This window comes from Labrus mixtus, chromosome 11 (assembly GCF_963584025.1).
Source record: "Labrus mixtus chromosome 11, fLabMix1.1, whole genome shotgun sequence".
NCBI lineage: Eukaryota > Metazoa > Chordata > Actinopteri > Labriformes > Labridae > Labrus > Labrus mixtus.
The window spans coordinates 28918344-28936567 of record NC_083622.1 but is presented as its reverse complement, the minus strand read 5'-3'; the positions used below and the strand labels follow the sequence as shown (position 1 = coordinate 28936567).

At 40.9% G+C, this 18224-nt stretch overlaps 2 protein-coding genes across 4 annotated transcripts in view; both read right to left on the bottom strand.

The window, feature by feature from the left end:
- Positions 1-656: 656 nt before the first annotated feature.
- Positions 657-7512, bottom strand: pnisr (PNN-interacting serine/arginine-rich protein). 2 transcript variants are annotated; one of them, XM_061051212.1, is made up of 12 exons: positions 7429-7512; positions 6803-6911; positions 6345-6521; positions 5909-6144; positions 5363-5525; positions 4654-4844; positions 4297-4437; positions 4087-4186; positions 3432-3485; positions 2814-3008; positions 1528-2662; positions 657-1006 (listed from the first exon to the last, which is right to left on the bottom strand). In XM_061051212.1, the coding sequence occupies exons 2-12, from the start codon at positions 6897-6899 to the stop codon at positions 973-975; spliced, it is 2523 nt and encodes an 840-aa protein (XP_060907195.1). In that variant the 5' UTR covers positions 6900-6911; positions 7429-7512; the 3' UTR covers positions 657-972. The 2 variants fall into 2 exon arrangements, with proteins under 2 accessions (XP_060907195.1, XP_060907196.1); XM_061051213.1 differs by having other exon boundaries at positions 7343-7475.
- Positions 7513-12610: 5098 nt separating this feature from the next.
- usp45 (ubiquitin specific peptidase 45) overlaps positions 12611-18224 on the bottom strand; it is a 31546-nt gene continuing 25932 nt past the window's right edge. For both annotated transcript variants that reach the window (XM_061051210.1, XM_061051211.1), the window contains exons 12-18: positions 18043-18099; positions 17707-17838; positions 16842-17502; positions 16058-16155; positions 15803-15889; positions 15370-15520; positions 12611-14709 (exon numbers count right to left, since the gene is read on the bottom strand). In XM_061051210.1, coding sequence (XP_060907193.1) covers positions 14579-14709; positions 15370-15520; positions 15803-15889; positions 16058-16155; positions 16842-17502; positions 17707-17838; positions 18043-18099 — 1317 coding nt within the window. In that variant the 3' untranslated portion in view covers positions 12611-14578. The remainder of the gene's footprint in view (positions 14710-15369; positions 15521-15802; positions 15890-16057; positions 16156-16841; positions 17503-17706; positions 17839-18042; positions 18100-18224) is intronic.

Genomic DNA, 18224 nt, shown 5'->3' with positions numbered 1-18224 from the left:
ATCCTTAAGACACTTTAGCAGCTAGCTAATGTCAATGTAATGTTTACTACGCTGCGATGAACAGGTTGACCGACAGTGCTCGTGTCTTTAAAGCCCGGGTAGAAACAACACTAACGTTAGTTCCTACTACAGATCTTAATATTTAGTCTGTGCTGTAGATAAGAAAATTGTCTCGACTCTTAGGAAAGGGTTCGCGATTAAATTATGTGCCATATTATTAATACTTATGTAATGTTTACCTCTTAAGTGACCACACACTTTTATTCTGCTCATCCATGTTCAGATTTAGTTTAACTAGTACACCATCGGGTTTATGTGCCTAAAGCAATTTATTCTGAATATGAATCACGGTAATCATGAGATTTGTGGAATACACTTTCACAAGCTAATAGGTAAGGCCAAATCACTGTAATGCACACTTCCTGCAGAAAAACACTAGACTACACTTCATGGAAAGGTTTTCAGTCATGTAGCCCTCTGATGTCAGATTGTTTTATCTTCAACAATCCTTTGACAACACAGGTATGAACTACTTGAACCCATGGAAAGCATCAGCTCACCATACTATTTAATTGTGTAAACTTAAGATTGTATGTATTATTGCCTTTTAGCACTCTTAAATGAGGAATTGAAATAAAAGAGACAGTGAAGCAAGACAAGGAACAAACAGTTTTATTGGACATCTTACAATAATGTTTGGAAAAAAGTTAATCCTGTTACGATTTAAAATGAAACATCTCGAGTCCTTTGTGTCCATAGTCTTAAGCTTTGCATAATTATGCAAGTGAAAATTCCTACCATTCAAAAAGTCTTGTACTTCAGTCACACTTTAAAAAGAATATATTTACAAAGATGAAAGAAATGTATGAGAGGGGGTTCACCTACACAACTGCCTCTATAATGAGACAAGCCTGTTCAACTCATGGAATTTAAAATGGTAAAGTGCACAGATCAGGAGGTTCACTGTGCTCCTCAGCGTCTGCTACGACGGGAGGGGGATGCTGACCTGAAAGAAAGGGCGGGACATAACATTAATACTGAACCAATCCCACACTCCCTCACATACTACAAAACACAAACATGCACAAACATCACCCTCCCACCAGACACTGAACAAAAATACTGTATCCTAATAAAAACTATTTCTTCAGCTTCTCGTGGCGTCTATTATCCTCCAGAGCAGTTTAATGCAAATGTATCTTGTTCACTTCAACAGGACCTTATTTTATCTACCCGCATGATTTAGGGAAGAAAGATAGCTGGCTGCACATTTTAACAAAGTGCTACCTGCTCTTCAGAGGAAATGGCTGAATATCAAGACTTTCTGGGATAAATTGCATAACGCTTTTTAACCCTTTATTGCATCAGCCTTGACATAACACAGTTCACTAATTCAGTCACTAATGTTCATGGTTTTCCTTTTAGAAAGTTACTGTAAATATACAAATTAAAGAGTGCAGAGAAATCACAGTAAAACATACACCAAAATACATACAGTAGGAAAAAGAGAAAAAAAACGAATACTACCTTGATCGCGACTTAGACTTGTGTTTGCGGCTTGCCTTCTTACCAGACTTGTGAGATTTTTCCGTCGAACGTGAGCGACTACGTTTGGATTTTTTTGATTTCTTTTCCTTACTAACTTCAGGGGTTGGGGATCTACTTGAGTCAGAGTCCGACCGGCGCTTGCTAACTTTGGCGGAGCCCTTCTTCCTGGCTTTGCTATCCTGCCGTGAGTGCTTTTCACTCTGGGAGTCCGTGTAAGAGTCACTCTCTCTTCTTTTCTTTGATTTTCCATTCTCCTCTGCAACAACAGAGCTTCCTTTGTCTTTTTCCTTCTCCTTTTCCTTCTCTTTAGACTTTGGCTTTTCTTTCTTTTTATCAGACTCCTTCTCCCTATCCTTCTCCTTATCTTTTTTCTTCTTGTCTTTTTCATGGCTATGACTCCTTTCCCTCCTGCTTTCCCTCCTCTCCCTATCTTTGCTGGAGGCTTTCTGCTTGTGTTTGCTGCTGCGGCTGTGACTGCTGTCTCTGCGATCTCTGCTCCTTTTCCTCTCTTTATCCCTTTCTTTCTCCTTTTCTCTGTCTCTGCTGCGGCTGCGACTGTCTCTGGCCCTAGCTCTGGCCCTGTCTCTCTCTCTGGATCTGGATCTACTCCTGCGGCTCCTGCGCTCCCTGGAATCACTGCGGTCTTTCTTGTGATGCCCTGATCTCTCAGTGCTGCTCCTCCTTCTGTCCCTGCCCTTCTCACTACGATCACTGCGATGCCTGTGGGAGCTGTGGCTGCGGCTGCGCCGTCGAGCCTTATTGGAGGAAGAGCGGCTACGCCTCCTCTTCCTTCGTGGTGAGGAGGATCGAGATGAACTGCGGGAAGATACTGAGGAAGAAGAGGAGGATGAAGAACGACGGCTGCTGTGGCTGGAGGTGGAGCGGGAGCTGCTGCTGTGACCGTTGGCCGGGGACTCGCTGCTTCCTCGCCCTGATCGCTCTCTATCTCTGTTTGAATGTTGAGTCTCACTACCCTCCTTTTCACTACGGGACCTACGCCTCTCTACAGAGGGCTCCGCCTCCCTGTCTTTTACTTCCTGTTTGTGTGGATTCTCTGGCTGCCCTTCATCATATTCCCCTTTTTCTCTCATCAATCTTTCCTTCACCATCTCTTCTGTAAAATAAACAGAAAGAAAAGTTTAAAACAACCTATGTGTTTAGTGTGGTGTAGTGTTACAGTGAAAATACAAACATTTGGAACCATTAGAAATGTTACATGTCACTAATAGTAACTTGCAAAGACAAAAACAATATTGATGTCTGACCGCGTGCAAGCAGGGCCTCTTGTGCTTGTTTTTCTTGCAGCTGCAGCATCTCTCTCTCTTTGCGACGGAAGGCATCCTGCTTCTCCCGGATGCGGTGGCGCAACTCCTCCTCATCGGTGTCAGATGATTCAGACCCTCGCACACTGCGATCATCCTCGTCATCACTCCCATCTGAACCATAGTCACCAAGCCCACCTGCCACAACAGAGCCCCCAGGTTCTTGAGTTTTGGTAAGGTTAAAGAACCATTTTTACAACTTTTAAAACTTAAAAAAACAAAAAACAATCCCAACCCATGGAAGCAGTGAAAGCAATGAGTTCTGTATAATGTATAGTGTATACAATTATCTCACACTGATAAACCTCTTAAAAAAGAAAAAAATGAAACTCTTACAGATAAACTGAAACGTTATATTGAAGCATGCTTCTCTTATCAAAGTGCAAAACTAAAAGGCATCATTCAATTAGATTCCGCTGCTATTGAAGTCAGTCTTAAAATTGACATGTGTATATTGGTCTCATGTCTTGTGCAAACAGCTTTTCAGACGTTCCTACAAACACGTCCCCAAATTCAGCCCCCCTTCCCCCCACCCCCAGTGACAGAAAAAGGGATACTTACTGAGACCAGTCAGAGAAGCCAGTGCACTTGACTGTGCCAGCTGTTTTGCAGGAGCTTTGATTCACATCAACAACAGGAACAACATGTTAAAACACATACTGCCATTTTCTCAAAGGCAAGAATCGGGAGTTGCTAGAGAAGGGGGTCACAGATAAAGCAATATTCACAAGGACTGCCATTGGTAACAAGAGAAAAAAATGAAAAAAAATGGAGAAAAGAGAAAAGATTAACAAACACAATTCTGTTACACAATCCATGTTAAACAGTCGGACAGGAAGGGAAAGAACCAATCTGAACCAATGCTCACTTGGCTCTATCTATAGGTGAATGCTGGTCAGAATCAGTGGTGAGACCTGTTCAGTCAAATCATACAGTCTTACAAGCAGGACCTTTGATGCTATGAACCAGGAGACCATCAAATACTATTTGTTAAAAATATTGCTCTGCTCTCTCTTTCAAAAGCATTAGCAGAGAATGCTTGAAAACACATTTCAGACATATTCCTATGTTTGCAGCTCTATGACTCTAGTTTACAGTACTTTACTGTGTGCAATTATAGGAGATTATTATGCACATAATGGGTTCTTGTTAGGTTTAAGTAAACTACGTTGGTGACAAACATGTGATGCAAAAACTGGAGAAATCAAGAGCAGACCTCGAGTAGCTTTCCGGTGAGTCTCTTTGGATACATGCTGGATCTCTTCATTAGTGACCTCAAGAAGGATCTCTGTCAGGAGTGTTTTTGTGATGATCATCTTTTGTGATCAGGACAGAGGACAAAAAAACAAATACAAGAAATTGTTTTTCAATAAATCTCCTTAACTACAGAAATCAATGTAAAAATGTCATCAGTGCTGAAACTGACCAGCTGGAATTCCTTTTCCTCATCAGTCATTTCAGGTTCACTGTCCTCTGCAGGAGGCGATGGACTCTGGGCAGAAAATTCTTTCTTCATGGATACATTTTCTTCATCCTCATTGTCATCATTTCCCTCATCCTCACTGTCCTGATACAGAAAGGAGCAAAGACTGATATTCAAAACCACAAAGCAGCATAGTGTGCACTCATTTCTGAAGGTAATGATCGCTACTGTTCTGAGAAAAGAGACGTCATCCATGACTTTGGACATCTTTTTCACCACTAACACGTAGCACAGTAGTGAGTTTAAGAGTAAATTGTCTTTCAAAGGGAAACCATCAATCAACAGAAATAGGTTACTTACAAATTTACTCTTGCGAGGCATGCGTGGCCCATCACCATCTTGCTCTGCCTCCTGATCTTTGCCATCATCTTTTGCTATTTTTGCACGCTCCTTCTCCATTTGCTCTCGCTCCAGCTTCTTCTGCTTCTCTCTGTCCATCTTTTCAAGGCCCTCTCTGATCCATGCAGGTAGCGTGCGCCTTTTTACAGCATCTGAGTGCGTAGTCCAAGGTCAGTATGAATCAACCACATACTAAATGCACAAGTCCTTTCTGAGTTTTGACACTTTTTTTTTGCAAAAACTTTTAAAATCCTCTCTGTTGATTATTTTGAGCTATTTCTCTGACCTGGGATCAGGGTCATACAAACACACAGCTCCAAATAGATTATTAAATCTACTGTTCATCAGCTTATCAAATCGTTCATGAGTTACAGCTGTCTTTTCTAACATTCAGATTACTGGGAGTTTTTAACTGACCATCATTTTGAAAATTATAAATTCATTTAAGATGATAGGAAACAGCAGTTGTATCATTGAAATTGCTACTAAAAGTATTGGTTCTGTATGGTACTTAAAAAGATTTGAATTGTTCATCCCTGGTCAACGTTTTTGTTTTGTAACAAGTTTCTAAAAATTACGAGAATTCCATATCGCAAAGGTGTAAAGCAATGCACCTCAAGCATTCTTAAAATGATTATCTGATAGCTTTTAGGTAAGTGAAAACACTTACCTAATGTTGCCGGGACCTCCTGTTTGACAGGAAGCTGGATGGGGGATCTTGGCCGATCTCTAAAGCCAGGTGGTCTTGTATCTCGCCTGTTCTGAGGAGGACCCTGCCAGTAAGGGGGGTGAAAGCCTGTGGGTGCAGGAGGGAAGGATGAAGCAGCTCCATGCTGTGGAGAGAGAGAGAAAAACAGAAAATTAAATCATGTTCAAAGTTCAGAGGGGCCACCAGGTGGCATTCACTGTTTTGCGCCGTGTTGTCTTTCCCCGAATTAAATTATCTAGCATTCGCCCATCAATCCTGACTGAGCTAGAAAATGTATTCAATTAAAAAAAAGAGGAAAATACAAAGTAAAAACAAAACAATAAAACAAACCATACTGGATCCTCAACAAGCCAACACCTTCCTCTGCATCGCATCGAGAAAGCAACGACTGATACACCTAGATGCTGGGACCCGGGAAAGTTTACACGGATTGCTCCTTCTTGTTTTACTTGGCTGTCACACTAAAACCCAAACGCTTCAACAGGTCTTACTGTTGAATCTGCATACCTGATAATCAAACTGGTTCATGGCCATGGGGGCCATGGCGTAGCTGTCGGGCTGTGCCCCATACCCATGGCTGTTCTGGGGGTAAACCCCGTGGTGGGCCTCAGAGTTGAACTCCGAACTATCCTGGCTGTTGCTGTCCTCGCTGGGGTTTACAACATCCATTGGTCCTGACCCTGGAGGTATCCAGGTCTGGTCAGGGGGTGGAGGAGGAGGGGGCTGGCCATGCAGCCCCCATTCTGGTAATGAAAACATAATTAATAACTAAAAGCAAAAGCAATACAGCATCTAAGTGTAACAAATAAAAAACACATTATGTTTCTACTGATTCATCAAGTCTCTACCGTAAAGCAAATACCAGTGAATCAGTAATGAACACAATTACTTACTTCACCATCAATAAAAGTACAAAGGGGCTGAATGGGGTCAAATATTGTACCTGGCTGCCACATTCTGCCAAATGCTGGGTCACCCTGGAAGGTGCCATGGTTGCTCTGTCCGACAGAGTCAAGGCCTGGGATATCTTGGCCATTAGGCTGAATGTTTGGCTGTTCTGCTCCAGTTGACTCCTTCTGAGCAATCCATGCCTGTGCCAGGGCCGCCCAGTCCACTTGACCTTCAAATGGCCAGAAAGTACACCAAAGAAATAAATAAAACACTCGTACAGAGGACACAATAAGTCTGGTAAAACATTATTTTTAAAGCTACTAGAGTAGTGATACATGGAGAATGGAACTGTGCAAGTGCTGCATGTCAGAATCATGTTAAATGATTCTGAATGTGCATGTGATATATATCTAAATATCATGTTATATTATATCATGTTAAATGATTCTGCATGTGCATATGTTATAATCATGCACATTATTTCAAGGTGCATGCACATCTCTCACTCACCTGGATCTTGCTGGTGCTGGAAAGACTGCATCCACTGCTGCTGGCTGAGGGGCCACTGCGGCCAGGGCTGTCCTCCCTGGTCCCACATCTCTCTCATCAGAATCCACTCCTGAAACATGCAGTCCGTCTAGATTTAGATTTGTATTTGCATCATCGCCATCACTTTGACTGACAAGCGTAAGCTGCTGTAGTTAATGTGCTATTACATTACACCAGTGTGACGTCACATAGCCATAGACGAGCAAGCGTTAGCTTTAATATGCTAGCGTGTCCTAAGTGGCCAGCTAGCCGTATAGTAACGACTTCAATATGATATAAAGTATTCCCTCTGACAATGGTTTAAATAACAATCATGTAGTACAACGTCTTGTGTCCATTTTGCAATAAATTAGGGGCAGGTAAAGCTAAAACATCTTAAACTGGTCATGCATTTGTAAGCTACAGAGGCGTCCCAAAGCTATCGCTAGCTAACGTAAGCTAGGCTAAGTATAAAAGCCAACGGATAGTGGAAGCAGTATTTTACAGGGCAAACAAATCTACCTTTGCGTTTCACATCAATTCCGTACAAAATGGAAATATTAGGGGAACTATTTTCAGCTGTGTGTTTTGAGTAACAAGATCCCCACCTTTTCCAGACAGTTCTCCCCACTCTGCGGCTCTAAATCAAAATGGCTGCTCCACGGAGCCTGCTCTCTGCTGCGCGGTGAGGCTCTGATGCTGCCTTCACAGGCTGTCAGAAATGTTGAAATTCAGGGTTATATTTGGTAATTATTTGTGCATGCAACTTGTCTGTCTCTAAAGGCTGAACGTTTGGCTGATTGAAAGTTCGTCTGCGTCTGTGTCTGATGATTAGGTTTTATTGACTAATAAATATTTCGAACATGTGTAGTCGGGTTCGGGACAGGTTTCAAAACATTGATATAACTGTATGTTCAGTATAAGCGTTTCTGTCCTGAGCGAATCTCTGATATATAAATTGGCACAATTCTCTAAGGCTTCTTGGTTAATGATTTTAGATACACTGTCATTAGGCTATGCCTGTGGGTTTTGTCTACTCGCAAACTTAACTTTTCGCTATACTTCAACATTTCGAAGTAGGATCTTACGAGCAGCACACAAAGGCAGCATTGCGACCACAATATTGAATTTGCAGTTAGATTGATTAAAAGAACTGGTGAAAAGTGTTAACACTTGTATGAAAGTCACAAGAAATGTGTGTTATTAATATTCACATAGTCACTGGAGATAGCATTGCTCTCTACCAATTTGATATAGTGGTAGGCCTTGTTCACATGAGTAGTTGAAATAAGAGTTCACTGCGTTTATTTTGTGGTATGGGCAAGGCAAAAAAAATCAGGACCTAGACTGTCATGTCATCAAGAGGAATGACAGGAAGATCTGGGTATTGTCTGCACAGTCAAAGATCTCTCTATGCGATGGGACTTGAACCAGCAGAGGTTCAGATCCTGAGTTAGCCTGTACCAAAATCAGAGAGTATGAAGAGGATGTGGTGGTTCACAGTGTCAAAGGCGGCTGAGGACTGACCAGCAGCTCTAGCCAAACCCAGTGATGGCAGTAGTGGTTGAGTGAATGAGAGAGAACGAGTGGTGAATGTGTCCATAAATATTCTATATTGTTTTGCAGATAAAACTCAATAGTACTTATTAATCAAGCCACAAAAAAAAAAACAGTTAACTCAAAGAATGCAATAAAGCTTCTAGGATTTAGCCGACTACAAAAATGATTGAAAATAATACTGATTGTTCTATGTGAGTGACAAAAGCAAAAGAGACCAGGGTGACAGAAGAAAAAGGACAGTCAGAGGATATCATTTGTTAGAGACACTATTTAATCAAGATCACCAAAAAAGTGGCACCACCAAAAGAAACCTGAGACTTATATTTCATCGGGTTATGAACTCCAGTTCCCATCTAAAATAACTTCAAGGACATCCTTATTCTCCCTAAATTTGCAAGAAAGTCATTCACATCTTGTCTCAATGAGAAGGCTGCAACATATCAGAGCCCCATTACCCTTTGATTATTGCACTCACAGAATGCAGGCCATAGAGTTATGCAGGCCTGCTTGTGTTCTATAGTCTCTAAGAAGAGTGGAATGGGGGTAAAGCTTTCACCTATCATGCCCTTCTCCCAAGGAAGTCTACAGGTAAGGTTCTGGGTATATAAAGCTTATAGTCAGAGCTGGCTTAAGCTTGCCTAGGAACAGCTCCTATAGTTATCTCCCTAAAGGCTTAGACTTCATGGGGACACACTGAGGTCCAGACCTGTCCCCTTCCCTCTCTCCATCAATATGCATTCCCCCAATGTTTGTGCTCCTGTCGTCTCTCTTGTGCATAGTTGACCTGCTTAACTCCAAATGCTACATTAGTTATTATCAGTCTTACTTGCGTCATCATTAATAGTCTGTCTGCCTGTCTGTCCATCATGTTACAGCGGATGACTGTCTGCAAGTAAGTCTTGTCCTGCTTCAGGTTCCAGCCTCTCCAAAGGATTTTTTTTTGTGCAAGCATTTTCCTATTGCAGTATTATTTGAGAATCAAAGTTGGGTCTCTGTAAATATAATTATAAAGTATGGCTTTAACCTGTTCTATATCTTATGGTGTCATGAGATAACTTGTGTTGTGATTTGACGCCATATAGTAACAAAAAGTTGGTTGCTTCATTGAAGTGCAGGACCTTTAATTATACTAAAGTATGTGTAAGTGGCTGTGTTGCTACTTTTATTCAGGTGAAATGATCTCAATTTGTTGATTAATATCAACTGAAATATAAAATACTTGTCGACACAGTGCGTCTGAACAAAAAATGGTGGTATGATTAAAAGAAAGGCAGATGCAAAATAAAAGAATCAGTTCATAAGGTGGGGGATACAAAAGCATATTTTGATGAATGAAATGAAGAGAAGTGAGAACACATCAAGCCTCGGGCCTTTTGGGATCACAAGGCTGTTGTTTAGTCTGGTTAGTAGTCAGTTTATTCTACCATGTGTATTTCTAAAAGCTTGCCGGTCTGAGTTGGAAGACAGCAACACACCAGAGCTAGGGTTTTTTTTCTTTCCTGAATACACATCAATGGTAATGAGGGGCGAATGTGGCTCGATCCCCAGCTCCTGCAGCAACATGTCCGATGTGTCCTTGGGCAAGACACTTCGCTCTTGCTGCCTCATTGGCAGCGTATGAATGGGATTAGTTACTTCTGATGGTCTCACTACTGCCATCAGTGTGTGAATGGGTAGGTGTGACATGCAGATTAAAAGTGCTTTGAGTAGTAAAGAACTATACAAGCTCAAGTCCATTTACCATCACCATTTAATGTTATAACAATAACATTTTGAAGGACATGACACGAAATATAAGCTAAATGATAGCTCAGTATAACAGACTGAGGTTTGAGTTTCAGCAAACAGACTGTAACTGCACCTGCAATACCTGTGCTTACATTCACAGTGTTCTGAGAATCCTCTCAGAGAACTCCAGGTAAGGTTAGAAAATGAATAATAATGCATTTTATTTATGGGCGTCTTTCATGTCACTCAAGGTCACCTTATAGACACAGCAGTAAAAACACAAGACACAATCAACTACATGAAAAAACAGAAAAACAAAAACAGCAAAATCCTTGCTTAAGAGTTAATTAGGTATATTCTCAGAGCAACTCATTTTTATATAAACGAGGAGGTGTGGTTGACCCCGTTGCTATGACAAACTTTATCTTAAGCTGTTATTGGTTGCTCCAAATAATTGAGAAAAGAGCTCTCTTAGTGATGATGGACATAGAAGGAGAGTGAAATCTATTGGCGCCATCATAGAATATAATCAGACATTTACATGCTGAGGGTTACATCAGTATAAAGGGCCTTAATGCACCTGTGGAGAAAACCTGCATGTCTCACTTTGTACTGAAAAGGCTGAGATGGACTGAAATGTCTGCATAAACAGTTTTGTATGTTCAGGCCCACTATGATTCAATAAGAATATTCTTCATTCAGTATTGGTGCAAAAAAAAAAAAAAATCTTTCAAAAGAGCTAAAATTAGACACACTGATATCACTAACCAATGGTGAGAGCATAAAGGTGGTGACAGAGGCATGTGGATGTTTTTCATGAAAGACGTGTATTTTGATATCCTACCTTTTTTCAAATGTTTTTTTCCCATGTAGTGGTGTTTATATAGTTTATTTTCTCATGTTGTTTGTTAATGTGTTTTTGAGTGTGTTTGGTCGCTACCTTGGCCACATCTCGAGATTTTTTACTCTCGGTGGGACTTCCAAGTAAAGAAAATAACAAAGTAACCTCCTCCCATGCTGATGGTTACATTTATTTGCTCATGTTTATTTTCAATGCTGGTAATTCTAGTAGCCTACTAAATCTAAGTGATATTAATATGAGGCTGTGGCAGGGCTGTAGTTTGCGTGATTCACTGATGATTGACGGCTGTGACAGACCCACGCCATCACTGCTGCACTGTTGCATTCTTCCAGTTGCTAAATATCTTTATGTTGTGAACACTTCAGTTTTTGTTGTTGCATTGGGTGGTAGTGATCTAAAGAGATCTACCACAAACATGATCCCTGCACGATCCAAGCTGTTGCACTTTATTCATTCACTGTCATTCAGTGTTTGGAGAACATTTCCTATATCTCACCGTCTTTCAGCCATTTTCTCCTCTGCTTGAGAAAATCTTAAAAGTCCTCCTCACTACTCCTCCAACAGATTTTCACCCGAGGAGCTCTGAAAAAGGCTAGGATGCTTTGTGAATAACTTTCTTTACCTGGATCTAGTTTGAACTTTAAGGGGAAACTATTTGGAAAGGTCATGATTCTAAGCATTTCCATAGAATTTCTTCACTAGGAGAAACTCATTACACCAGAAAGCTTTATGAATATGGCCCCTGATATCTAGTTTCCCTGTAGCCCTTATTATGCGTCATCATTTTCCTAAAACCTTTTTTAAAATAAAATCACAAACTGTGTTTTTTGGAAAGAGTTATTTGTAGGTGTTGATTAGCATTCTGTCATGTTTAATGTGGGTGTTATAAGAAGTGATGCATGTCCACCATGAGAAATAGAGCCTGAGGCATGTGTGTAGATATTTGCACCAGAAAAGGTAGTGTTGTGTGATAATGCAGGGTCAGTATGTTGGGAGTGACAGTTCAAAAGGCTTCCTGGGTGAGAGCAGTAACATTTAACCCACACTGCTGGTAGAAACTGTAGGAGTACTTGAATAAACATTCCAGTATATTTATCTAATACAAGGGGTGGATAGAGCACCTTTCATTAAGTGAGATTAAATCACATCAAATCCTTCAGCTGCATGTCCCCAAGCCAAAAGCCACCCCCCCGCTTTAAAAATAGACAAATACATTTCAGAAAAGATTTCCTCTTTTGTTGGTGGTGGCTTGACAACCTGTTTTAATGTTCTAGCAGCATGACTCGGATGTCACAGCATGTGGGGACGAGAGGACGTAGAAGGGGATGCTTTTGGACGTTGCCCTTTTCCTGATTCCACACCCACCTCCTCTTCACCAGCTCGCGACATGTTCTGAAGCAGTGCTGCTTTGCACCCGTCAGGGCCTATCACCGGTGATGATGGGTGGAATATGGCACCATGGGAGCAAACGTGACAGCCAAGAGCGATGCTGGACAGCATCTCACTTGTAGTAAAAACAGGATGACTCAAGTCCAAAGCAGAAACTACAAAAGCCACCCTTGTGATCTCTCATCTCTCTTCCACTAGAGCTTTGGCAGCAGAGAGGCTCAAACAGGAAAGGAAAGGAGTCTTGAGGAAGATCCAGTTCATAAATTAGATTTATTTTGATACAGTATGTAGTTATTCCAAATGTTTATCACTTCCTAACCAAACTCACGTTTGTTTTTCTTCAGGAAAATCCTGCACGCCTGAAGCACCATGGTTTTGTTTCTTGTATGTATAGTTACATATACTCTCTGCTTACAGTAAACCATACTGTATAGAAGTATTACACACATATCCCTCTTTGCATTTATCTATGCATACGTTTTTCTTTTCACCATGCATAGGTTTCTCAAACCTGAAGTACAGGCACTGTATTTATCCTCGTCTCGTCTGCAAAGAAAAAAAGCGTCTAGATTCGGATGTTCAATGCTTTCCCTTCTACGTGTTTTTGGCAATTGTCCAATGAGAAAGAAAATGTTTTCACTTAAAATACTTTCAGAAAAAAAGATGAAGAGCTCATTTGACAGACATTTCAAGAACAGGCAATACAACCATTAGAAGATTCAACCCATGCACATGACAAAAAAAAAAGTTTTGGGAGTCAGGCTTAGAGCCCTTGAGTTTGAGGAATTTAGAGTCACTCTGTGGCTCTTTGTTGGACATCTTAATAGATCTGTATGCGCGTCTGCTAAAAGTTACCGTAGAGCTAAATTACAACGAAGGCAGACAGGGTGCTTTCTTGGTATGAAAAACATTGAGTCCATTGGTTTGTGCAACAACACTTACAGACGACCTTGAGAGAACAAACATGAATGAAAGTGTGCGTGAAGAAAAAAACTCAATTTGTTGTCGGTTTGGAACTTCTGCTCTGACTTGCAGTTACAAAACTTGTCTTTGGCAAATGAAATTCACTGATAGTCTTACAGGTATACATTCTGATATAGAAAAGAACAATCCTCTCAAAGTAGGCTATAACTGAACAGTTGTGCTATTCCTTTAAGGTGCTCTGTGTCTCATTTCAAACCAGTATGTAAATGTCATTATAAATAAATAGGACAAAGATTAATCTCTTTTTAACACCACATGGTGCTCATTTTTCTCAAACATTTGAACCACTCTGTCACAACTGACACGGCTACTTTTCCTCATGCATCATACTGTTTACTGAAAAAAGACTAACATGTCTGAGTTCATTATTCTCTCTGCGTTTCTTACGATCTCTCGTCTGCCATCGTCAAGCTCACTTTTCAACAAATGTGAGCCGCATGTGAGACGCAGATCTGCATCACGATAGGGTTTATGTAACTAAGTCTTACAACCATACTCCTTAAAGTTTAGTGTGCTAATCAATGGTTAACTGATGTACAAGTGATACACATAGCACCTTAAATCTACATTCTCCTGTCTCTCACTCATTCTTTCACTTAAACATGTGTGCACACACACACACACACACACACACACACACACACACACACACACACACACACACACACACACACACACACACACACACACACACACACACACACACACACACACACACACACACACACACACACACACACACACACACACACACACACACACACACACACACACACACACACACACACACAATTGACATCAACTAGTCAGTGCTGAGCACAGTTTAAACATGCAATAATTCCACTTGTTTCCTGTTAATTACTGTAGCAAACTCCCTCATGCAGTTCATATCTCAGGCACGTGATCGTGACAGCAGGAGATAACTCTCCTTTCTCTAGCCCTCTTTTAAAGGGAAGGATTTAAAAAAAAACAAAAAATAAAACAAAGATCTGGGCTTCAACAAATCAGAAAAATAATTGCTTTGATATTTGCCTTTTACATATCATATATTTAGAGGAGTAAATTATAATTCAATTCCTATGCAAAAGAAAACGTTCATTCCTCTCATGTAAGGAAAGTGAGTGTCATCTTTCCCTTTTCCACCGACTCACAGATCCAATGAGAGGAGCAGTACAGGCATGTGCCAAAACAAAACAAGGCAAAACAGATGTATAGGAAAAAATACTTTAGTCACATTACAGCATTTCCTCATAGAAGAGCAGGTATGCCTGAGAATTAAGTACCCTGGACTCTGGTACCGTCTGAACCGTGGTATCACTGATGTACACCCACTGACCCTGGGGGCTGCTCCCTATATCACGCGCAGCTGAAACACACAAATACAATCAGTGTTAATGTCACTGGACAAAGAAAATCGTTTAAGAAAATAAAGCTGTCTCATACATACTACAAAAAACTAGAAGACACTACCGCCTTTGTGGGTGCTTTGTTATTCAGTTATAATAAAGTTATAACGTAAACAATGTTTATTGTACAGGTATATGGATTAGCTGTCACAGGTCATCTCCACAACAACAACATATACTACAACATTACTAATATATTTTGCTATCAAACAAATGAGATGGATGGAGCCAAACAAGCAAGAGACATTTAAAACATTTGTTGAAACATCTGCGCTTTTCTTTGAGACGGAGGACCAGAAGTTGTACTTGAATCAAGCTGGACGTACGCTGGCTGCATCAGAGTCCACTGAATCACTTCTGAGATTTAATGAGCACAGGAGTTAGGACTATTGTTTTAAGAGTTAGAACTTTGTTCCAATACTGCTCTGCTGATCTTAGCAAGACAACATCTTGTGGGGATGGGCAAAGCAGAAAAGGAAACTTTTCTCTATAGAACAAAAAGTTCCCTTTTCATGCTGTCTGTTTTCAAGAAGACACTTTAAGGTGAAAGATGCAAAATTACTGACCACTGTTGTTAACAGCAAACTAACACACAGAATAGGAAAAAAAAGGAGCCTAACCTTGACCCGACAGGTTCCTGTGGTGCTGTTCTGTTTTCCTCTGGGGAGAGCGCACTTTTACATACGCAGTGTAGTGTCCGCCCCGCATTGAGCCACTGTGCTCAACAATCCCGTACAGGCTGTAGAGGACACGCTCACCCGCAGCCAGATTCTTTCAAAGACAGGACAGAAGAGAGGAACATGAGGATCAGGTAAAAAGGAAAAGTATACAGCTAGTGGTCCAGGAAAAAAAACTACTGAAGATATTCCTTACATACAGAATGACTGAAGCAAATAATCACAGACAAATATTTAGTTTTACATGAAAAGCAATGGTTAATATAAAAGAGAGTTTGAAAACCTTGCATTCATACAACGTTTGATATTTTTATTAACGGTAATTTAATTTCAAGCTCACAGAATGTTTGGCCATTTCTCATAAGTTTCATGATACCTTGCAGGATGCTGAGCAGAATGGAGCCAGATCCAAGATGAGTGGAAAGTCAACATGGCGGTTCACTTTTCTTAAGTTCATTCCTGCCTTAAAACAAGAAAACAGAACCATGGGACATTAACATTTAGGCCCAAAGACACATTCTCTGATTATGACAAATGTAGAAACATCATAGACTACTGCATCAAATGCAATACCATACTGTCTTCATAGTAAAACACAGGGCTGGAAAAGGCAGAGTGTGAGTCGGCTCACCTGATGGAAGCGTTTAAGATGTAATGTGATGACAGGAGGCAGCGAGGTGATCAGCATTTGCTTCCTCGCGCTGGTGTACATTTTTTCCACTTTCTTGTCTGTGTCATAAGCGCAACAAAAAGAAAACAAAGAAATATTAAAACATGAACTCTGTTTTACTCGATTTAAAATATCAAAGATGTCATGAAAATAGTTGAAGTGATTATGACAAACATAGAATAGCAAATATTGGAATTCATCTTGTATAGCCCTGTTCTAGTCTTCTGACTACTCAGAGCACTTTTACATCGCAGGTAACACCTACACATTCACACTCTGATGCAGAGGTTGCTGTGTAAAGTGTCCATCAGAATAACTAATCCTTTCTTACACATAGGACAAGGCTTAAAGGCTCACATAACAGTCAACAGTCTATAAAGTTAAAAAAGCAAATAATCAGTTACTTACAAACTCAGTTTCAAATGCATGTTTTTAATATTGTGAATGAAGTACTGACTACTTGCAGAGCATTGCTATCCTGCAGTCTACATTGTATTTGGATGGTTACTGAAACTGAAAAAGTGGATACAGTCCCACCAAAATATATTTTTATGTTTAACTAAATGAAAAGTGAGTTTAGAGTGCTGACAACACACACAAGAGCGTGATATTCAGAAGGAGATCATTATTTTAAGGGTGGCGTCAGCTTGTAATGAAATTAAAAAATCCCAGACAACAATACAAATTATGATGTAATGTAGTCATTTTGGACAATACAAAGATTATTTGATCTCAAAGCTCTCACCTGCAGAGCTGCTCTTGCGCAGCTGTTTTTGTCTGCGTTCAGTGCAGCTCTCACACAGCAGCTTGTTGTTGCCCATTAGCAGCTCCACAGAGGTGAACTGATGAAGGCAGGACTGGATGGAGCACTCCTTGGAGCTGGGCGTGTAACTGTGGGACAACACCTGAAAGGCTCCCTGGTGGTGTTGATGATGGAGGTTATCTCGTGTCTGTGTCTCTCCCAGCTCCTCCTGAGAACAGTGAGTGGAAGGAGAGCAGTCGCCAGAAGTGAACCCGAGGTTCACTTTAGACACTGCAGTAACTAGCTGCTCCACAGCACCACCTTGCCTCGTTGACGATGATAAAGATGAGGAGGAGGCAGAGACAGAGACAGGCGTGGGAGATGGAGTGAGAGTAGAAGTGGACATGTGCCCGTGGCTGTGGCCTGAGGAGGAGATGCGCGGGGCCCACTCGCTCTCTGAGGCCTCACTATCAGCGTCATTACTGCTGTCCTGTGCACCAGAGTCTCTTTCACTGCCATCTGATAGGCTGCCAGCAACAGCCATCTTGCAAACTGAGACACCACGGGCTGATCCACCAGCTACACCCTCCTCCTCTGGCCGCTCCACACCGCAGCCGGCTCCCTTCTCCTCCACAGAGCTTGAGGACCTCCTGCTCTGCTGCTTCTGGGTGAAAAACAACAGACACATAAGACCCTTTCAGAGAGGCAGGTTTCTAGTTTTTCACACAGGGCCCCCAATTAAATGTTTTACACAGCTCAAATGAACAAATCTGGCTAATATCTACTTTTCAATTGGTATACATTAAAACAGTCACAAATATACATTTCAAATGCGGGGGACTCACATAGTTAACATATGCAATTGTACCTGTCCACTTAGCTTCCTATTGTTTCTGTTGACAGGATGGGCTGCAGAAAGAACCTGGTCGCTGTGAGGCATGTGGATGTCCTGCTCCCGGCTGCCCTTCCCCAGTCTGCCAGGGTTGGATGGTTTCGATATCTGAGCAGAAAAAAAAAATCAAACTTCATTCATTATTAATTGAAACCAAAAACAATATGATTATCTTAAGGTAAAGGTGTTCTACGGCGAGCTGAAAAATTTACAAAAACACATTGTTGCATACTTCTTCAGTTATGTTTACTGTGTGTAAGTTATGATCACCACCCTGTCAAACCATTCTTATGAAATATAGAAATATCTCACCCTCTCCTCTATGATGGGTAAAGAAATGTCTATGAAAGCCTCCTTCACTGTGGAGATCTGAAAGAGAGATCACATCTTTATCAGCACATACATTCATATACGTACATTAAGGCTGCTTTTTCAAGTCTTCAATCTAGCATTGAAGGCTTTGATAAGATAAATACATTTTATTTACAAGTTAT

Excerpts from the sequence above, each read along its gene's own strand:
- pnisr (XM_061051212.1), bottom strand. The coding sequence starts at position 6,899 with ATGAGAGAGATGTGGGACCAGGGAGGACAGCCCTGGCCGCAGTGGCCC. Across the intron at positions 5,526-5,908 it reads TGAACCAGTTTGATTATCAG|CATGGAGCTGCTTCATCCTT; the intron begins GTATGCAGATTC and ends CTCTCTCCACAG. Across the intron at positions 4,438-4,653 it reads TGCCTCGCAAGAGTAAATTT|GACAGTGAGGATGAGGGAAA; the intron begins GTAAGTAACCTA and ends TTTCTGTATCAG.